Raw genomic sequence first — 23,375 nt, 5'->3', positions numbered from 1 at the left:
AAAGCCTGGCTGTAAGTCCCCATCATACTCACTGGCACTACCCCCCAGCAGCCTAAGCCAACCAGAAACAGTCAGCAAATACTGCCTTCCATCTACTTCATTTTGTATAGTCTCATAATAGCTTAGGGTAAAATTTCATTTGTCTTAATATTCCAAAAATGATTAACTCACTTTATTGTGTGTATACATATGCCTGTCTACTGCAATGCTGAGGACTCAAGACCTGTGCACACTAGGCAGTAAACACTCTGCCACTCGGTGACAACCCATGACCTTACCATTCTAAATTCCTGTCACACATACATTTGGAAAATGACCTGATCTTAATTTTTCAAAATTCTGATTTCCATTAATGAAAAACTTTGTTTGAAATGGTCTCAATTCTTGCAGATTAAGGGAGTTCAACAAACCCAGGGTAGTTTGCCCATGCTCCATGGACGGCCCTAATGTGTGCACACCACCAGCACAGACTGGACTGACTCCGTAGATATTATAAAGGAAGGGGAGATGAAGTTGGGAGTATAGTCTGAGTGGAGTGGCCTGGAAGAGGTAGATATGATTAAAATACATTGTATACATGTATGAAATCTCAAAAAATCATTTTGAAACGACAGTTCAACATCAGTGTAAGACTATTCAAAGGCTCTTGGGAAGTGTGCTGACGATCTTCACTTGGTAGCACACACTTAGTCCACCAATGTGAGAGGTAAATATATACTCCTGTTTGAACTGTATTTTAAAAGCATAAATAACTCTTCCATTGAAGGGCTAATGTGTGGATTCCTTCATAGAGTGAAAAGGTTTTCTTCAATGAAAGCAGCGGCTTCTTCCCTGTATGCAAACTCGGGGAGTGAATACTTACTCATTTCTGCCAGTTTCTGTTGAAATTTGGACTCTGCTGGGAGATGTTTACTGCAGATGGGAAAAAAAAGCATTTCAAAAGCATACATACAACTTCCTAGTAAATTAGCTTTCAATGACATTTTATGATATTATTTTGGTTTAATTTCAAAAGCTTCCAAGTGATCTAAAATAAATATGTCCCAAATTTATGATCCTATAAATTTTTAATGGTTCTTATAAAGCACAATATTTAGTATTTTTCAAGAGGAAGAATTTTTAAATTTCGTGTTAAAACTAACATTTGTATCAACAGCCATGTAAGAGCACATGCAGACTTCTAATAACTGAGTCGTCACTAATTTCCACAGACGGCATCGGATTTCCATGGTGCTTCCCATTTCACCACTCCCACTCGGTATGTTTTTTACCTTGTTTTTTGAGACAAGGGCTCATTGTGTAGCTGTAGCTGCCCTTGAACTCGCAGAGATCTGCCTGTCTCTGCCTTCCAAGTGCCAGGATTAAAGGTGGGCTTCACCCTGGCCCACATCTACTCTTGTTTAGCTGTTCTCACAACACAGAAAACTGACTGGACAAGGACCGAGGGACTCAGGACAGTGCTGAGACTCAAGCATCTCCATGGTTCCTACCTCCCGTCTGCCTCATCGGCTCCCTCGATGTCAAAGCGGAGCTTTTTCAGTGGTTTCGGAGGGTTGCCGCCTTCAGCACTTCTTTTAAGCACTCGGTCACTATTACACACCATCTGGTTTATTTTCTGGAACTTCTCAGATGTCTACAATTTACAGAGTTCTTATTTAAAATCATTAAATAACAACATTTTGAAGTTAGCAGCTGCAAATTTTATTTTGAGGTATGTCAAAAGTCAGGCAGAAGTAATCTCTTAATTTTAATTCTCTGTCTTACTAAAGGAGAGATTTTAAAAGAATTAACAGCTATGCCAATTCTGCCTTCACTAAACACCCATTCCTCCCGAGTCCTCCCATCTTCTTCAAGCAGCTCTGATTCTTTGTCATCTTGTGCTATCACACACTGGCTCAGCCTGTGGCCTTGCTGGGACTCACCCACATGGGAAACCAGGGCCTTTTCACAGAAGCAGCAGAGCTAGGTTAGATTTCTGGAAATTTTAATTTTATATATATATATATATATATATATATAATTTATTTATATTTTTATATAAATAATTTATTTAGAGTATTACATAATCAGAAGGAAGGCCACAAAGCACTGTCATTTCTTGGGTGTGTTGACACATCATATGTTGATGTATTACAAATCAGCACTGATAATGGCATTTGTTGAAATGTTGATAATTCATAAAGGTTTTTAACTTCAATAGTCAAAGACTTCACAATTTTAGTCTAAGTAACATGATAACGTGAGCTTGGTAAGAAGTGTGGCAGCACACTACCCCATCTTACTCCGTAGATAAGTATGTGAAAACAGTCCATCTCTTAGCTTCCTTTTCAAGACTGTCTCAGACATGCAGATTACATGTTACTTGAGTCAACAAATGAAGTCAGATTTTCATATAGAGGTTAAACGTGATCTTTTTGGTGCATTAGACAGAATCAGCTTCATTTGATGAAAATATACTTATAGTACATATCAGCACAGCAGGAACTCAGTCCCATGGTCCCATTAATATCTAGACAAATAGACATTTTCTTCACTGTTTTACAGGGTGCAGTAAGCAAAAGGCTTGATGACCTCTGTTCACAGCTGCCCCGCTCCAGCTGTGCTTGCACGACTCCACAGCTCCTTCGTGAACCCTGGCAGCTGTAGCCTATCCTGAGTCAGACGTCACAGAACTGAGTATCTGTAAAACTGACTTTTACACTTCATTTAGCATACTTCAACCTACCTCTAGAGCGATGGTTCTCAACCTTTGGGTTACGGCCCTTCAGGCAAATTCCTATCTCTAAAAATATATACATTACAATTCATAACAGTAGCAAAATTACAGTTATGCAGTAGCAATGACAGTAACCTTATGGTTGGGGTTGGCACCCCATGGGGAACTGTATTAAAGGGCTGCAGCGTTAGGAAGGTTGAGACCCACTGCTCTAGAGTGTGCCTTCATGCACGCACACACCTGTTCTCCCTTTCCCCTCCTTTTCTCTTTCTCTCCCTTGTTTTCCCCTAAAACAACGTTTTTGCTATATATCCTATGCTGGCCTACAAATCACTGTGTAGCCCAGGCTAGCTACAGTCTCTTTTTAATTTTTTTCTTTCATTGGACATAGATATTGTTCCTGCAATGTGTTTTTATCAGTCTCACCTCCCCCAATTTCTCTGAGATTTCTCCCATTTTTCCTTCAACTGGAATTCATCCCTTTTTGTCTCGTTAGGAAACAAACACACATCTAAATAATAATAAAAATTTCAGTAAGATGAGACAGACTAAGAATAGGATAAGCAAACAGGAGAAAAAGAGCCAAAGAAAAAACACAAGGCACACAAATACATGCAGAGACACACATTTGTACACATACGAATGCCCTAAAAACACAAAACTGAAAGCTGTAATATATACATAAAACACCTATAATGTTAAAAAAAAAAAAAGAAACCCTATCAAAACCTTATGAGACAAAGAACTTCCATTTTGTGTAAATCATCTGCTGCTGGGCATGGGACCTGCCTTTAAGAGTGGTTTGTATCCCCAGACAGACTCCATTAGAGAGAACTGATTTTTCATTTATGAGTAGACACAGATTCTTAATCCCCCTGCCTGTTTCCCAAGTGCTAAATTTACAGATATTTATCATTGGGTTTGGCTCATCATGAAACCAATTATTTAAAAACAAACTTGTATGATTATTATTATGTGTGCAGGATTGCGTGAATGTGGGCATATGTACCATGGTGCACATGCCGAGGTCAGAGGACTAACTTTTGGAGTCAGTTTTCTCCTTCCACCTTCTCTGTGGGTTCCAGGGATCAAATCAGGCCACTAGGCTTATGCAGCAAGTGCCTTTACCCTTTCCACCATCACACCGTCACAGTCCCTTGTCTACCAGAGAAAGACTAGCACTGAGAGGAAGGAAGAAGGCAGTGGGAAAGGGGTGGAGAGAACCAATGGCTGGATGAGCATTAGAGCACTGTATGTGTGCAAGGAGACCAGGAGCTAGAGACATGCTGCTAATGTGTGGAGATGGTGCTTCATTCCAGATTGCCTCATTTCAAATTCTGAGTTACTGATTTTCAAAACACTGTGTAAACATTTATATGAGATTATATACATACATGTGTACCATGTGGCCTTTGTCTTCCTGCTCCCTAAAACCCTTGGAACTTCCTGAATGATAAGGATGATAGGCCATCTTTTGTTCTAATAGAGAGACCCCTTATGGGCCCCTAGATAGCATCAGCATGGGGTCAGAGTGTCAGAACGATAAGCCATGGTTAGAAGTTGAGAATGTTCAACTATAGTTCCTAACCTCTAGGGTGGGGAAAGTCAGTAAGGATTTATGAGTACAAAATGAAATCCTTCAGCATCAGGATTGGAATAGCTCTTGACCTGCTACCTCCACAGGAACAGGTTATGGACCCCAGTGGACAACACCCTTATGTGTCTCTTCATCTGGGGCTTATCTGTATCTTTTGTTAAACTGTTAATAGTCAGTAAACCATTTTCCAGAATTTGCAAATATTCTAGCAAATGGTCCAACTGGAAAGGAAAGAAGTTACAGGGATCCTCTGACTTTTAGCCAATTTGGATGGAAAATTTGTGTAACCCAGGAACTTGCCACATTTGACTGGCATCTGGGAAAAGTTAATGACCTCAGCCCTGGGACCTGTGGAATCCAAAGACAACTGGGTAATCAAGTCAAACTGAACTGAACTGGGTGACACCAGCTATGTATAGGATTGGAGAATACACATTTCATTTTAGGAGTACTGTGAGCATAAAAACACTTTGTATGTGTATATAAATGACTAATTACATATATATTACATAATCTCAGAGAAATGTTTAGAAAACAATTTGGAAGGTCATCAATTATGAATATTATTCAAAGTTAAACCTGATTTGAAAATAAATTCAGATGGCTTTCTTAATTTTATATAATATGACTAGAGGACATATCTGGACAATTATACCTATAAGCTCAAATTATGGAAATCTTCCATTTCTTTTATAGCTGCAATATAAATCACCGATGTTCATATGCAGATGTCCGACAACAAAACACCAAATAAAGGAAGATGTAGGGGCACACAGAATATTTGCATCATATTGCCCAGTATATTTTGTATAACAATCTATGACATCATTTTTCATAGAAAGAAATACTCACCCCAAAGGATTCACCAATTGAGACCAAGATTCTGTCAAGTTAAGATAAAATGTGAGTTAGTCGTGAAAACTAGACACAAACTGTGCAGATGTGCAGAGATGAGCATAGACACATCATTCTCAACCACCAGAGATCAAAGGTTTTCTGTCCCTGAAATCACTGACACCTTACATCCATTAGGGATTATTGGACTAGTGCTAGTGTGATTAAAACATAAGTAGTCAGGTGGTTTTCTGTTTGTTTGTTTGTGGTGCTGAGGATCAAACCCAAAGCTTCAAATATGCTAGTCATGCATTCCCACTGAGCTATGCCTCCAGACCTCTTAGATTTGCAACAATAACTCTAGGTTTGTAGAGCATAATTCTGCCATGGCCCACATTTATAGAGGAGTTTTAGAAAGTTTTAAGATTATCTTTACTTAGTTCTTCATAAGTCAACAAATGTAACCTCATTCTAATTTAAGTTGCATTTGATACAAACTTCTAAGTCCCCAGGAAGATGGCTCAGCACGTGAAAGCACTTGTAGCCAGGCCTGATGACTTGAGTTCAGTCCCTGAACTCAGAGGAGAGAATTAGTCCAACAAGTTGTGCTCTGCCCCCACACATGCACAGTAACATGCCTGGCCCCCAAGAATTAAAATAAATATGAAACAACACAATAACAATAACAATTTAAGAATTAAGAAGGTCTGGTGAGATGGCTCAGCAGGTAGATACTTGCTCCACACATCTGAGTTCCAGCGCCAAAACTCACATAGAAAGGTGGCTAGAGAACAGACTCTACAAAGCAGTCCTCTGACCATCGCGTGTGCCATGGCATGCGAGCCCCACTCCCCTCAATAAATACAATTTAAAAATTTATGTTTACAAAGTAATAATCAGACTTTAATTAGGATTTATATTGGTATGCAGTAAAAGTTATTTTTATGTATTCTATAATCAGAGATCCTTGTTATTCTATTTGTCTTCATTTCAAATATATCATTTATGGTTTGGTTTGGTTTCTCATTACAGGGGTTGAAACCGGGGCATTTGTATATGTTAGGCTAGTGCTCTACCACCAAGCTACATCCCAACCATTCTCCTGACAAGGTCTACTGAGCTGCCCAGCAGGACCTGAACTTGTGATACTCTGTCCTCAGCCTCCTAAGCAACTGAGACCACAAGTCTATGTTACCAGACTCAGTTATAATTTATATTTTTGATAATGAAGTTGAAAAAGTATTTTTTTGTAGGCCAATAAAGATTTAAAAATATACATATGGAAATAGTAGCTATGTAGATTTTATTGCCATCCATTTTCTTGATAAGGGACATCCTTCCATGTACATTTGATTAATCAGAATACCTAAATATGCTGCATGAACAGAATGCTACAATTCTCTAGAGCCTCATCAGTGACTGGCCAATTAGGATGTTCACAATGTGGCTTCTTCCTAAAAGGAGCCCCAAAGCATGCTGGGCACGGTGGCTCCCCTGTAACTGAAGCACACGGGAGCTGAAGCAGTAAGACTGCTGTGAATGTGAGGCGATCCTGGGCACACACTGAAAGATCTAGCTTCAAAGAGGAAAAAGGAAACATGCAAACAGGAATCTAGACACACACACAGGAGCTTTCCACTTCCAGTTATTTTCCCACTTCATATTTTTTCTACAGAGTTTGCAATTTTAATCCCAAGTGTGCATTACTCACGTAATTAAATGTACTACTCAGGTATTTCCTAAAAAGCTAATAGAGCCCTTTTCTCATTTGTTTTTCTTGCCAACCAGGTACAAACTACATGTACTGAGAATTTCTGATGAGGCTGCATTAATTATACTAGTTAAATGACCTCCTACTTTATAAACATTAAGCCAATTTCAAATAGCCCATGATAACACATAATTAGTCAAATGAAGGACTTCAAAGCCAAAGATACGATTTGTCATTGTACAAAATCTTTCATCTGAGAATTTTAAACAACTTCACATTCATGTTGCTGAGCCAGAGCCCTTTTGAAACAGAAATTCCCAATGTAATGTAAGAAATATACCAACAGAATTAAGAAAGGTGGGTTTTAATTGACAATAATCTACACTTAATAAGAACTCTTCATTTAAAAAATTTATTTACTTATTATTATTACTGTGTGTGTATATGATCTGTGTGTGTGTCAATGTGGGCAAGCATGTCAAAGTCAGAGAACAATTTTGGGAGGCTGGTTCTCTCCTTCTGTCATGGATCTAGGAATCAATCTCATTATTAGGTTTGTGTGGCAAGTACTTTTATGGGTGGTCCATGTTGCCAGCCCAAGCAAAATACTAAGATCCATAGAGTTTACAGTAAATTTAGAATAAAGAATCTGGGCATGATGACACATGACTTTAATCCCAGCACTCAGAAGTAGAGGCAAGTAGATCTATGAATATGTAGCCTGCCTGGTCTATATAGCAAGTTCCAGGCTAGCCCAAGGGCTACATAGTTGAGACCTTGCTTAAATTAAGTAAGTAAGTAAGTAAGTAAGTAAATAAATATATATATATATATATATATATATATATATATTTTTTTTTTTAAGCTAAAATGATCTACTTCAATGGCTTATAAAACTATTAGTGATTTAGCTGAGTGGTGGCAACACACACTTTTAATCCCAGCAGGTGGGAGGCAGAGGCAGGTGGATCTCTGTGAGTTGTAGGCCTGCCTGGTCTACAGAGCCAGTTCCAGGACAGCCAGGGCTGTTACACAAAGAAACCTTATCTTGAACCCCCCAAAACAAACAAACAAAAAACCCACAGAAACTATTAGTGTTTTGAAGATCACATAACATCGGCTCTTAAATTATGTACACAGGGGACCTCAGCAGCTGGGCAAGTCCATCGAAGTAAATGCATTTCTTTCTCCCCAAATTCTTGTCGTACATTTACTTAAGGTACATAAGGAAATTAGATACCCAACAGCCTAGCCCATTCTAAACAAAGAAAGTTTTGCATTTTTATGCTTCAGTCAAAATTATCAATGTAAATGGTATTTTTTTTTTCAGCATTCCCTTAAAAAGGAAACACCAACCTTGATCTTGGAGTCATTTTTGTGGGTGTTGGCAGACCTTCTGAAATTTTATAAGGACTCTTTAGGGGTGATATATAGATGTTACCTCCAGGAATCCGTAAGGGTGAACTAGAAAACTTGTAAGGGCTTCGAGGAATGTGAGGTATTGGTGACAAGGTAGGAGGCTAGAGACAAAACCAAAGGAAAAAAGGTAATTGATCCAATGTTTTGGTGGGGATCCATTACTTTGTCACTAGATTTCCCCAATCAAAGGATATTTTCAACATACCCTGGTGGAGGCATACTGCAAAATATTTGTTTTTAGTCTCTGCATGAAAACTGAGTTGTAGAATACTATAATGGAATCAAACTCCTCTTCTCTGATCAAAACACGTTTAAAGGTCTGAGGAAAAATAATAAAAACATGTTACATGAATTTAAGAACTTGTCTCTAAATTTTCTTTTAAAATAGTTTGTACATAGTTTTATAAAAACCACATTTTATAAAGAAAACAATAATCTGAAAAGGCTTCTTTAGATTTAGATTATATATTCAAAGTGAAATGTCACCAAGGTGATCCAGAGAAAGGGCCTGATAGCCGGATGGAAAGCTAGCCATCCTACAAGAGTTAGATAGGCTATGCTGAGCTCAAGTTGACACCATAACCCCCAGTATGCAGACGACATTCACTGGCCTACAGCAGCCCCCTAGTCTAAAGGGTTCAGGAAGTGTGCACTACTCCCTTACAAGAAGCAGACCTTTAATATCAACATTTATTATGCAACTCCATTTTATTTTATTTGTTCATTTTTTATTTTTATAAGCAGGATCTAGCTATGTAACTCCATACTCATTATGTCTCTTTCTCACTTAGCATTCCAAGTGGGAATTGTAGGCCTGAGCCACCATGTCCAACTGATGAAACAATAGCCCAGGATTCCCTGCTGTGCTCCAGGATAGTGTGAAATGTGTGTCATATGAAGTGTGTTTCATCATGATGGCCTCTCTGTGGTAGAGGAAACTAGAGACACAAATGGGCTTGCAATGGAAAATTCTATTATGTCTTTATAAAGATTCACTTATACTGTCTTTTCCATGGAAAAATAAAAACTAATATACTACAAAGTTTATTTCAAATATCCTGGTTATTACTATATATAAATATAGTATTATTTATGAACTTCAAGTGTGTATTTATACTTCATAGTTTGTCATATTTTTCTAATTTCACTTTAGCTGCAAATAACTAACCAACATTATAACACTAAATCAGAATATATAATCTCTAATTAACAACTGACATCAATTATGAACATTGATTTATTTTTTAAAGTCTTACCATGAGAGATTACTTACCTCCTGGACAGCATGAGGAAGATCCTTGTATGCTGTTACAATGATTTTGAATTTAAGGTCTATGTTCTTCACTTTGCAGATGCCATACATAGAGCACATCATAATCTAATAAGGAAGTGTGACAGAAGCACTCAGAACTTTAGTATATCTTTCTTTGGGCCTTAAAAGAAAGTAGTTTAATTTCTTCTAAGTTTTTTCACCTATTCTGAGCTTGATTTAACCTGAAGTCTATGTAAGATGTTTAACCAAAACATCTGTATTTACAAAACAAAATGAGAGCAGCTAACTCATTTATTCAGTACTAACTACCCAGTTTGTTAAGTTACCCTGACTGTAACTCCAGCTCTTTAATCTTTATCAAAAGTGTTGAAACTAGAACAGGCTAATTGTATGATTAGTACTTTTTTTAAAAGGTTGTATGAAAAAGTTTCAAGTTATCCAGTGAAGTAACATGTAATAATTTGGTATGTACAGACGTGCTGATGACAGAAACCTAATACTGTTAACCGTGCTCTGACTCAATCTGAATGTAGGTTAGATTAGTTTTGTTGTTGAATTTTCATTAGGCTATATCACTATGATAAAAAGATTTTCTACATGGTATCATTCAATAAAACTATTTTAAATGCAAAACTAAGATTTGAAAATGATTCTCTGTGGCCTTAAATATCAATTTTTAAAATCTGTATGAACTTTTCCCCCTAATTCAAGTATTCATCATTCTGCAACATTTTGCTGACATCTGCTGTTACCAAGGATTCCTGTTCACCATGTCCTGCTCAGTGTCTTACAACTGAGCCTCACACTGAGAATGCCATTTATGATGCAGTGTGCCAATTGATATTTTTCTTCTCCTTTAAAGTATTACTCATAAAAATCTGAGCAAAAATAAGCAAAAAGCTTATTCTCCAGGAATCTGATTGTCTGTGTTATCTCAGCAGCTTCACCACTGAGCTGCATCACCAGCCTTTTTATTATTTTTACTTTGGGACAGGGTCTAGTAAGTTACCCAGGCTGGCCTTGAACTTGTCATGTAGTACTGGCAGTCTTCAAATTTGTGAGTCTTTAGCCTCAGCCTCTTGAGAATAGTTGTGATTACAGGCATTATGTCACCACTCCTGGTTAGATCAGTTGGTTCCTAGCTCATGTTATTTCTACACTACAATGAAATCTAGCTTATCACAATATAGAAAAGGCTTATGCTAAGTGAGTTACTTGGTAATTTTTTAAATAAATAATGTCTGTGTCTTAATTAAAATATACATATAAAATCTAAAGCTCTGATTTGTTTGTAATCAGAGCTTTAGATTTTAAAGTACAGTAAGAACTATAGCAAAAAAAATATAAATGGCACCCAAGAAGTGATGAAATAGATTACTAAACTAATATAGCTGTTCACTTGAATCCAGTCTTTAATGGAAATCAGCACACAGTTAACAGTAAGTAGGAAGATATGACGGTGAAATGATTGACTTTCTTCTTACCTGGTCCAAATGCCGGTCTTTCATGAGCTCATACTCATTTTGCAGTGTGTGCTGAAACAGAGTCCAGATAATATGCTCTAGTTCTGGATGCTCAGACAGAAGGCGTGCACATAGTGTATTTAATCGGAGATATGCTAGACGGTACACTGCAGACATAAGGGGAATGAAGTCTGTTTACTGTTCATTTTCAATTATGAGTGGATTTTTTCAAACATTAAATTCCTTTATAATATTGTAAGTAGCATTTTAATAATAACTTAGCCTCTAAGACTATTTTCATTATGAATAAATGATTCCTAGTATTAGCAGTGTTACAAACACAAGGCTCAATAATACTTGCTGAATTGGCTATTACATTATGAAACTGAGGCAGAGAGGAAAGGTCATATGATATTGTGAAATTAGGTAAACCAAATAAGATTTGCTTTGGTTCTGTTGGTAATCACTCATCATAGTTGTTGGAAATTTCCATTAACAATATTAGAGAGATTATTTTTAAAATAATGAAATTGCAAGTGATTATTCTTTTTTCCAACCTTAAGAAAAAAATTCCATGCATTTCTCTATAAATACCAATGGAGCATACTCTTGAAAACTGTAAACTCTATCAGTGCAATATGACCATGATAGGAAGTTTAGTTTAATGGTACCACTACAAATATGACTTCAGAGAAAAGGAATCTGTATTTTTATCCATTTACTTTACATGTAAAGACCCATGGTTCAAAATGTTCCTTTACAATCTTGCATAGGGTAAACAGAACTTTTCAAAGCTAACAACTTATCCCCAAAGGTCTGAAACTTTACTGTACATCAAGTTTTCTAGGTATACATAGATATATTTCAGTTAGGTAGGTAATCTTCAAACACTTCAAAGACCTACAGAATATGGCATTTAAAATGTTTTCAAAACCTAGACTTTTCTGGACAATGAGACACATCTGCTTTTGTAGCACCAATTACTTCAAAGAGGATGATGGGCATCGAATAAACTCATTATGGAGTTTGCTTTCTTTATGACAAAAGTTAGTCACTGGGCAAAAAAATACCCTTGCCTCAACTGCTTGACAGGATGCTGTATAAACTGGACATGCAGGAACCACAGAAAGGTGACCACTGAGAGATGGTCCTTCAGGTTCCTGCTTTTCAGAAGAGACTGCCAGACATTCTACAGAACATGGAGAGAAATGACTGACGAACTTTGCCAGAAGGGGCAGAACAGTCCTTAAAATTTCCTGCTTCACTGAAAGCTATGCCAGAGACTCTAGGCCTATAGGTTAAAAATAGATGCCCCAACGCTACAGAAAAACTTTGGATGACTGTCCAGGCAGCCAGATGTCTCTATAATTTCTAAAATTATGGAAGCTGCTTGCCATGCACTTCCTGTTTACTCAGGTAATAATATATCCTTCTGGGACGGAGTTAAAGACCAGATAGTTATAATTTTCCTTAATCATGATAAAAGATAACTTAGATATAAAACTTTAGACTCACAAAAAATAGGATAGATAGACTATTTTCTTTAATTTTGCCAAATACAAATAGACTAGATATTGTAACTGTAATTCTTGCTTGATAACTGCTTTGCTATATATAATTTTACTATGTTAAAGTTCAAACCTTCCTTTTTGATTAGACAGAAAAGGGGAAGTGCTGTGGGATGTCTTTCTATATGCTATAAATATGTGTGGCTCTCATTGGACAGTAAATAAAGCTGCATTGGCCTATGGCAGGGCAGGATGGAGCCAGGCAGAAAAATCCAAAAGCAATAATGAGAAAGGAAGGGCAGAGTCAAGGAGACACCAGTCCACTGTCAAAGGAGCAACAAGATGCCAGCAGACCGGTAACACCCAGGCCACATGGTAACATATAGATTAATAGGAATGGATTAATTTAAGATGAAAGAGCTAGCTAACAAAAAGCTGAAGCCATAGGCCAAACAGTTGGTAATTAATATAGGCCTCTGAATGATTATTTTATAAGTGGCTGCAGGACTGCGGGGCCGGGCAGGACCGAGAAACTTCTGGCTACACACCACAGATTTGTAGGGTGGACCTCGCTTTTCTACTACATCTGCATACAACTACAGAATGCTATGTAATCTGATTAGCGGATTTCTTAAATGTCCTGAATATCCAAGAAATATGTCTGTATTATCTCAACTCTGGAGAAAAATGTGAAGAGAAAAATAATATTAGTGTATTTGCAAACACTAATTTGAAGACGTAACAACAGAAACAACACTAACATAGCATTTTCTGAGTGCATACTGTATGCTAGGCCCTACTGAAAGCATTTTATATGTACTAATTATCCTCTAATTCCTCTAAGGCAATATCCTTATAGGACAGATTATTATTACTTTTTTCATATTATAAGCAAAGAAACTGAGGCATAGAGATGTTAGGTGATGTGCTCAGGGTCACATATCATAAGTACTGCAGCTATGACTCAACCTAGTAAGCCTGGTTCCAGAGTCTGTGCTCTTGAAAGTAATCTTCTACTGACCTTTTTTGTAAAACAGGGAAAGGGAGGTAGATTTCAATGGCTTCTGAGAATGGAAGGCTGAGGCTGCTTGTGTCTCTGTATTTGTAGCAGAATTTACACGTGTAGTTGAACTTCTTTTCTTTGGGGATCTTATAGGAGAAAGATACCTAGATATATACAAAGGATAAGTCTTCATTTTACACACACACACACACACACACACACACACACACACACACACACGAGTTGTGTTCGATTATATACATGTACTCAGACATGTTTTACCTATTTAATATAATACTGTATACCAAATTCAATGAGTCAGTTATTTAAATACAAGCTGAAAAAGCTAGCTTAACAGGAAAAATGTGCTACCTTTCCAAACTTCAATCTCCCTGACTTTCCTTTAGTTTATATAACTGACAGCTGTAAAATGACTTAACTTGCACACTAACAGGTCTCTCTGGAATTCCAGATGCAGATATTCAGTTATGACATGGACAGACTCTCAGACCTTCAAAGGCCAAAGCGAATTCTGGATTCCCTCACCCAGTTTTTCCATCCCAAACAAATGTCACTACATAGCATCTAGTGCTTTAAAGGAAAAGGCCTAGGAATGAAATTTAAAAATTTCTCCATCTGTCTAGTTCCTCAAATATGCTCTAAATCAAATCAATGTAAAACCTGTTATTTCTATTGCAAAATACATTCCAGACCTTTCATTTCTTTTTTTTTTTTTTTGGTTTTTTGAGACAGGGTTTCTCTGTGTAGCTTTGCGCCTTTCCTGGAACTCGCTTTGTAGCCCAGGCTGGCCTCGAACTCACAGAGATCTGCCTGCTTCTGCCTCCCGAGTGCTGGGATTAAAGGCGTGTGCCACCACTGCCCGGCGACCTTTCATTTCTATCTTTAATGTTTATGACAGACCAAGTCACCCACACCCCTCATTTAAGATGTTCAAAGTCTTCGAACATTTTTCTCCATTTTCTTGTCTTGATGCTTTCTAGCCCTCAAGTCCAACTGTACTTCAAATAGCAGTCAGAATAGTCTTTTAATACAAATTATACACAGTTGCATCTGTGTTTGAATGGTTTCTCACTACCTTATAAAAATCTAAACTTCTTATAGCTTATAGGAACTTAGAGAATCTAACCCCAGTGTACCCCTTCAACCTTACCTGTACTACTGTTACTAGGACCCATCCACCCTAGATTTCTTTCTAGTCTCCAATTTAGTCAGTTTCCCCAAACAGGATTTTCCCTGGTCAGCATTCAGTTGCCTTTCAGGTCTCTAGTCAAAATATCACTTCATCAGAAAAGGGAAGCCTCTAAATGCTCTATCACCTTCTCTGTCTTACCTTCCTGTCACTCCACTGGTTTCACTTACAGCACCAAGACTAAAATCAACTAATGGTAGTTTATTTGTTCACTGCTTCCTTCCTCCAACATACAAAGTTCTATAAGGGAGAAGAACCAGGCTATCTAATCTTACCAGTAACTGGCACTGTTAACCTAGCACTTAACAGATAATCATTTACTGACTTAAAGGAAAATATAAAGCTGACTTGTGTGAAAATATTACCGAGCAAATAAACTCATACATGAATACAGAGTCTCTGTGATCTAGAAATACTTTAGATAGACATTACCATGGAAAGGGTATCTCAGGAAAATGGTCCCTATGTTAATCATGGAATGCTATATTTCTACAGAATCAGGCAGAAATGTTAAGCACATTTCTATGAAAGGCAGTAGCTGGAAGAATTAAAAAAGCACGGGTGTTGGTAGACTACTTGGGTTCATTTCTGTTTATCTTAAGTTACCTTACTTCTCTCATTCCCATTTTACAGATAAGCGTTGCTAATGCAGTATCTTCTACCTTGTAGGGCTGGTAAGAACATTTAATGAAAAATATGAATCTGAAGTACTTATGCAAACACACAAAATATAGGGCACCCTCAATAAATCTTGTTTCTTCTCTCATTCTCACCAATACACACTAATGATGTGGAATATTCTACACTACTCTCTATACTTGTGCTATATCTCACCCCAAACGGTCTGATATATACTCTCTGAAAAAATGTTTCCTGCTTTCTGGCTGTTACATATACAAGCCAGTTTTGGCTTGTGGGACATTTCCTCTTGCTTTTCCAATTTTCATGTTGAAATCCTGTCTGATCATTAAGGCCTATCTAAAATGGCACCATCTCTGTCCTGAAAAATTCCCTATTACACCAACTCCATGTGATCCAGCAGCTTTGTAATTCTTTATATGACCTTATTTAGGTCATGCATCTTATATTCCTCTTAAAGAAAAAACAATGTCTTATGCAAAACTCCAATCCTACAGTTTCTATATAATGTTCTGCATCTCCCTTATGGTCAGTATCTTTGCAGTTTGAATGGATAATATGTGGCATTTCTACTTACATATCTGCTGCAGTGTGGTTATTCTGGAGAGGAAGGCTAAGAGGACAAGCAGACTCAAGGTGATCAGGTCCTTCTCCATCTTTGGACTGCTTAATGAGATCAAATAAAGGTGAGTCCTGGATGAAAGAAAACAGAATTATAACAATATCAGCAAGCACGTTTTTCTGAGTATATATCAAAAGCAGTTATTTGACATGATTAAGAACTATTAACTTTAGGCAGAATGAGATCCTTTACTCCATTTTGAAATTCTTGCTTGCCAATTTTGATATTGTGTGCATGAACACACAAAAACAGGAAAATATATGACCTTAAATATTCCTACAACATTGAATATATGTGTCTTGGCTTTTGACTTTTTTTGGAATATTCACTTACATATAATGAGATGTATTAGGGATGAAATCAAAGTTTAAGTACAGGATCCACTCATGTTTCAAATATCCCTTATACATGTGGTCTGGGGTAATTTTATCAACACTCAGCTTCACTTTCTGATTATGATCATCATATGAGGTAGCATCATGTTAGGATGTAACAAGTTTTGGATTTGAGGCTGGAAAACAGCCCAGAAGGTAGAATGATTTCTTAGCCTGACTCCAACCCCCCAAAAGGCTTTGGATTTTGAAGCACTTCAAATTTCAGAGGTTAGGCTAGTGATGTGTAAACTTACTAGGAAAGAGGGTAGAATTTAGGCAAAAAAACACACAAAATATTCAAAATATGTAGAGAAGAAAATAATAAGTCTATGAACAGAACTTAAAACTGAAAACAAAGATAAAATATATGGTTTTATCAACAAAGATAACAACTATTATTTAAAATAACAAACAGACCTCCAGTAAAGTTCATAAAAAGAGAAGGAAGAGCTAATTAGTGCTAGAAACTAAGAGTGGAACATCATATGAAAGATAAAAAAGATAACAGGGGACTTAAAAATAATTTTATGTTAATAAACTGGAAATCTTAGACTATGGTTTTTAAAAATCCTACAACCATGTCTCTCTCTCTCTCTCTCTCCTCTCTCTCTCTCTCTCTCTCTCTCTCTCTCTCTCTCTCTCTCACACACACACACACACACACACACACACACACACACACACACACACACACACACACACACGCAGAGGGCCCAGGTTGGTCCCATGCAGGCTCATTAACTGTTGGTCCAGAATCCATTTGCTCCCATGAGCACAGGTCAGCTGTCTCTGTGGTTTCCTCCATTATGACCTTGACCCTCCTGGCTGGGAATCAAACTTAGTTCCTCTGGATGAACAGGGAGTGCACTGAACCACAGACATCTTTCCAGTCCCCCATATGAACTTTTTACCCTCTAGAAGATCTGGAAGCCATGATACCAGATGCCTTGGACAGTGAGGCAAAAGGGGAATTAGCAACAGGAAAATTGGCAGAACTCCACCTAAGGGTAAACTAAACAACAAGACATTTGCCTCCTCTTCTACAGTGGTGAAAAAATGGAGATTTGTTGAGCATAAAACAGGACTTTTTGTCCTAAAGTCTCCAGACATAATCTAAAAAGGAACTACTATACTAAAGAAGGTAGCATTAATGAAAAGTTTTGATCACAAATTTTACATATTCCATACTGCTTCCTGTCTCCACAGCCTTGGATGTTTGAAACTATGATCATACCCTCCAGGCATGAAAACATAAGCATCAAGCTAAGTAAATGTTGACTCTAAGAGAAAAGAACTACAGATATTAGCAAACCAAAGGCTTTACAAGAGAATTATATCCATGCAAGTCACTACACAGTCAAAATCCCTTCCCGGGTAAACACAGCCTCCAGCTAACTTTCAGAGATTTACACTTACACATGAATGCCAATCAAGTATTTCAGGCAAGTTTCTACTATGAAAGTACCAAAGCAAACCAAACAAAAAGCACCTTGAAAGAAACACTTCAGGAAAGAGGAAATGTAAAAGGAAAGAAAACCCAATAAATTAAGTTAGCCAATATTCCTTTTGAATACTTACTCAAGTCTAAGTAATACAGTCCCAAACAGTATGTTCTTCTTATCATCTTAATTTCATTCACCTCATCTCAAAATACATAAAGAATTAGGTTTTTTATTGTTTAAAAGCTTTATAAAATTTATGTGTATGGGTATTTTTGCCTACATGTATACCTATATACCACATGTACATAATGCTTTGTAGAGGCTAGAAGACAGCACTTGGACCATCTAGAACTAGAGTTAGAAAGGGTTGTTACCTATAATATAAGTGTTGAAAATGAAACCCAGGTCCTCTGCAAGAACAACAAATTCTCTTAATGGCTGAGCCATCTCTCCAATTCTGGTTTGTTTTTGAGACACTCACTATGCAGCCTTGCCTGGCCTGGAACTTGCTAGTTAGACCAAGTAGGTCTTCAACTCAGACATCCCCTCTCTCTGCCTCCTGAGTTCTGGGATTAATGACATGCACCACCATACCCAGCAGGGTTCATTTTTCTTAATTGTAAAGTAGAGATATTTAGGTAAGAGTATCTAAATTAAAGTATTGTGAATTCATATGATACAATGCTAACAATTTGGACTAAGTTTTAACAAAGTGTCATATAAATATTTGATGATATTATGGTTATAGTCTTTATTTATAATTATAAATGCCATTTAAAAAGGACAGTATAACTTTTCAAATGCAAACATATACCTAATAAGCCATCCATCCACCCAGTACACATGTGTATTTTGTCCACAATTACTGATCTGTCACTCAGCATTTTCACTTTATGTTTATGTACAGTGTGAACTAATCATTCTCTACCACGAAATAACAAAAATCACACAACCTCCTTCTCCTGCCTTTCCGTGCTTGCTCCTTCCCTGTCTTGAATATTCTTTGACCAGAGCATTCCAAGGCTCAACCCACACCATATTCACACCTCCTCAAACAGTACTTCCCAAACATCTTGTCAGGAGGGTTGTAACTCCCACAGTTTTTTACCTGTAACTGCTCTCTCTAGTCTCACGGCATTGGTCATTACTTGTTACTATATTTGTTTACTTGCTTAGTAGCTATCTCTACTATAATGCAAGTTCAGGAAGTGGATTTTGTCTGTTATTCACAACAGTTATTTCTAATGTTTAAAACTGCTTTGCAAGCATTAGGGGCTGAATAAGCATTTAACGAGTAAATGAATGGAGTGAGATTAAAGTTCTTGTGAGATCAAATTCCTTGAGATTAATTCTACCTCAAAGTAAAGATAAGGTTAAAATGGAAGTTTCTTAGCTATATACTCTTCTAAATCCCTTAAACACAATTTTAAGTCAGGCGTGATGGTGTGCACCTTTAATCACAGCAGAAGCAGATGGATCTTTGTGAGTTTTTATACCAGCCTGGACCACAGACCATGAGTTCCAGGATAGCTAAGCAATACAGTGAAACACTACCTCAAACAAACAAACAAACCAATAAATAAAAAAACATTCCTTTTTTTATAATTCCCCCCACAATACTAGTCATATAAAAATTTGCATCATATCACAAAGCATAAGCATGTCAACTGTCTCAGAGTGCCTTTGCAAATATTTTCTTTAGAGAGTAAAGCACAGAGGAATACAACCGAGTATTCTGTACAACCTAGAATGAAAAGAAATTACTTTAAACTGTAAACCATCAGTCTCTGAACAAACAGCAGGCAAGTGTAAAAAGCCCTGAGGACAGTGGCCAACAAGCAGACATGCTTCCTATTCAATTCGTGTGCAGAGTCTAGTGGGAAGAAACAGAAAGTGATCAAGTAAGAAAGTAACTTTGTGACTACAAATTCAGAAAGTGCTATAAAATAACAGCAAATATCTGTAAAATAAGTACAACTTTACAGTGCAGGGGGAATAAATACTTGAAGGGGAACTGACACAATGTGAGAAACAGACATTAAAAGGGGAACAAAGCATCAAGAGTCTTGAAAAGAAGTTAGAATGTGATGAAAATACAGGATGCTTTGCCAAGTTTTGAAAAAAAGGAAGAGAAAGTTGTATGTGAATGAGGAAGCATAAGAAGGGCAGTTTAAAAGTCGGGAATAAATATGCTTGCACTGCTGAAATGGGGAGACATAAACTGTCTATTAATAATGTTATGACTAAAGTTTACAAGTCAGTTAAAGACAAACATCCTATGATTAAATGACCACAATTAGAGAGACTTCCTCAAATAATCCCTGCCTCTTACCTGTGATCTCTATGCCAGGAAACCAAAATCACCAGGTTTTGCCTATGGACTCTACTAAGTTCTCCGCCCATATATGTTATCCTCCAATGTCACACGCTACATCAGGTTCAACCTACTCTTAGAGGCAAAGGTTTTTAACAATGATTTACTTTTAGTACAGTATTGTTTAAAAACAATAATAAAGCAAGCTGGGTATGGTGGTACCTCTGTAACCCAAGCACCCAGGAGGCTGAGGCAGAAGGACAGACTTTGAACTAGTCTGGGCTAAGTAAGTTCCAGGTCAGCCTAGGCTATATGGTGAAGTAAGACCAATCTTAGTAAATAAGTGAAACTTCAAAACTTTAGTTACAGACTAGAGTTGTGATTCAATGAAATGCACTTGCCTAGCCTGCGAAACCAAACGACACCCCATGTAACACTTGAAGCATTTCACTGGCCTTGGTTTCTGATGCTTCACTTTCAAGATACCTAGAGTTCACAGGGTTTTTTTTTTTTTTTGTTTTTTTTTGTTTTGTTTTGTTTTGTTTTTCGAGACAGGGTTTCTCTGTGTAGCTTTGCGCCTTTCCTGGAACTCACTTGGTAGTCCAGGCTGGCCTCGAACTCACAGAGATCCGCCTGGCTCTGCCTCCCGAGTGCTGGGATTAAAGGCGTGCGCCACCACCGCCCGGCGAGTTCACAGGGTTTTAGAAGCCTTGTAGTTTCTCTGAAACTGAACTCCTCAGGAACTACAAACTGTATTTTTCTATTGTGATGTAAGTTCCTGAAAAAGTAACCATCTTTTCTTAAATAGCAGTATTATTGTAACAGTTCAATTATCTGTCTTCTTATATTTCAAAAGAACTTTCAAACTTTCCCTCAATTTTATTTTCTAAAATAATAACTATAAATAAATAACTATAAAAATAAACTAGTTACCCAAGCCAAGTCTGAAGTGTTTCAGATGCAGTTTCTACTGTGACATCACCAAGTCCCTAAATCCTAATGGCCAACTGCTAGAAGAAGAATTTTCGTTCTCCTTTTTCTAGCAGTTTAACTAAAGCAATCAGGGTAAGAAAGCAAAATGCTAAAAAAAAAAATCACATTCACATGAATTTATGAGAACTCATTTTAATTATACATTAGACTTTCTAGATAAAAATTTCTTGTTGGCCATTGAGAATTATACACTGTAAGGAAGACAAGCAAGTGGTCTTTCTATCATCTCTAAGTTTGATAACTATTATTAATAACACAAAGACATTACTACATACTTTGCTCTTATTTACTTCATAACAAAAAGTCTACCTTCACGATTCTCCCTTGTTTAATAAGAATACTAGTTAATACTTACTGAGCATCTACTATAAGTGAGATTTTATGCTTTTTTACATACAGTCCTTCATTCAGTCCTTATACGTTTATAAAGTAGACACTATGACTCTATGCATTTTACAGACGAAGAATCAGAGGCATGACAGTTAACATACATGTCCATATGACTAGTGCGTGGCGCAGCAGGGCTCAAGTCCGAGGCTACTGCCCCGAGCCTGTGCTGCTTCTGACTCCACTAGGATGCAAGCTACATCTTCACCTTTCTGTCCTTCCTTTGCCGTTGTCATGCTTGTTTATTTCTTTGTTGTTGTTTCTGAGACAGGGTTTCTCTAGGTAACAGCCCTGGCTGTCTTTGTAGACCAGGTTAGCCTTGAACTCACAGAGATCCACCTGCCTTTGCCTCCTGAGTGCTGGAATTAAAGGTGTGCACCACCATGCCTGGCTTTTTATTTTTTTTTTAAGATTTATTTATTTATTACATATACAGTGTTCTGCCTGCATATATGCCTGCAGGCCAGAAGAGGGCACCAGATCTCATTATATATGGCTGTGAGCCACCATGTGGTTGCTGGGAATTGAACTCAGGACCTCTAGAAGAGCAGCTAGTGAGTGCTCTTAACCTCTGAGCCATCTCTCGGGCCCCTGTTGTCATGCTTTTTAAACTATGCTTCTACCCTGTTATCTGTCCTTACCTGCAGTTCCAGCTCTCAAAATCTCATCAATCATTCATCTGAAGGTACCAAGACAAATAGCACATCAATGGTAGTCCTTACTACTTAGAGTTATTAATAATCAAAACAAAAGCCTTGGTACTGTTACATTTGGATCTGGATTGTGTCCTAAATGCTCATGTTCAAAGCTTGGTCTCCAGCCTATGGCACTATTGAGGTGGTAAAACTTTCAGAAGGTATAGCCTATTGGGAGGAAGTAAGGTCATTAAAGGTATGATATTGGGATATTGCAATCTTCGCCCCTTCTTCTCTCTGCTTCCTGGTCAGTATAATATATGAAGCTTCCTGTACTATGCATTATTGGCCTCGATATTCTGTCCAGCTACAAGACTCAAAACAATGGAGATGCAACCTTTGAAACCATGAGCCAAAAATAAACCTTACTCCTTTTAAATTGATTTGCTCTGGTATTTTGTCAGAGACAGAAAATCAACCTAGGTACAGAAAGTGGCACATAATAAACTATCAGTAATGCTGCCCTAATGCTATAGTAAAGCACCAACTATTTTATTTACACTCTAAAAGAAGATATTACTTCTTTTACTGCTCTGTTACAAAATATGAAAAGTAGCTAAGAGTAAACTGCTAGGCACAGTAAGTGATAGATACAGAATTTGGTCTAAAGCTATTTGACTCTAGAGTCTCTGATTTTTTGTTTTGTTTTAACCTTTTAAGTTACAGTTTATACTCTAATAAATAAGAGACTGATAAATAAAAATATCAACACAGAGTAGCTAATTCCACAATATTAAAATGTACAGGGTATACGGACATCAAAGGGGGAACACCTAACTCAAATCAGGTGTGTTAGGGAAAACAATTTAGAATTTGTGCCTGAGGCAAATCCCCAAGAAAGAGTAATTATTTTAAGTAAAAAGTGAGGAATAGGGCTCAGAAACAGAAGAGGAATTATGACCCAAGAGAAACTTCATGTACTTCATTAATAAGAAAAAGAGGTCCATTTTCCATTTTAAGATGAAATCCCCGAAGGCTAGGTAATTTACAAAAAGATTCATTTAGCTCCAAGTTCTGGAGCCTGCTATGTAACCTCATGGTGCAGGCTCTGATGAGACCCTCCCTGCCTGTATCACACCCTGGTTAGGGAGTCATGTGAGAGAGGGAGCAATTAGATGGTAAGACAGGAAGCTAGAGCACTAAGAGGTACCTCGCTCTCTTGTAACAAGCTTCTA

The 23,375-nt window shown here is 37.3% G+C and overlaps 2 protein-coding genes across 4 annotated transcripts in view; one reads left to right on the top strand and one right to left on the bottom strand.

Moving 5' to 3' along the window:
• Positions 1 to 9,183, top strand: part of Rcbtb2 (RCC1 and BTB domain containing protein 2) — a 60,865-nt gene extending 51,682 nt beyond the window's left edge. Inside the window, exon 16 of the mRNA XM_052732776.1 lies at positions 9,069 to 9,183. Within this exon, the coding sequence (XP_052588736.1) occupies positions 9,069 to 9,089 (21 nt within the window). The 3' untranslated portion in view covers positions 9,090 to 9,183. The remainder of the gene's footprint in view (positions 1 to 9,068) is intronic.
• The window catches only part of Rb1 (RB transcriptional corepressor 1), a 137,336-nt gene that overhangs the window by 3,453 nt on the left and 110,508 nt on the right, over positions 1 to 23,375 (bottom strand). Inside the window, exons 18-26 of one of the 3 annotated variants that reach the window (XM_052732766.1) lie at positions 15,951 to 16,066; positions 13,543 to 13,688; positions 11,035 to 11,180; positions 9,551 to 9,655; positions 8,483 to 8,596; positions 8,215 to 8,378; positions 5,166 to 5,196; positions 1,491 to 1,633; positions 859 to 912 (exon numbers count right to left, since the gene is read on the bottom strand). In XM_052732766.1, the coding sequence (XP_052588726.1) occupies positions 859 to 912; positions 1,491 to 1,633; positions 5,166 to 5,196; positions 8,215 to 8,378; positions 8,483 to 8,596; positions 9,551 to 9,655; positions 11,035 to 11,180; positions 13,543 to 13,688; positions 15,951 to 16,066 (1,019 nt within the window). The remainder of the gene's footprint in view (positions 1 to 858; positions 913 to 1,490; positions 1,634 to 5,165; positions 5,197 to 8,214; positions 8,379 to 8,482; positions 8,597 to 9,550; positions 9,656 to 11,034; positions 11,181 to 13,542; positions 13,689 to 15,950; positions 16,067 to 23,375) is intronic. The other 2 variants (XM_052732765.1, XM_052732764.1) reach the window with 2 other exon arrangements.

Source organism: Peromyscus californicus, unplaced genomic scaffold (genome assembly GCF_007827085.1).
Source record: "Peromyscus californicus insignis strain IS unplaced genomic scaffold, ASM782708v3 Scaffold_12__1_contigs__length_115047231, whole genome shotgun sequence".
Classification (NCBI taxonomy): Eukaryota; Metazoa; Chordata; class Mammalia; order Rodentia; family Cricetidae; genus Peromyscus; species Peromyscus californicus.
This window is presented reverse-complemented; position numbering and strand designations above follow the sequence as displayed.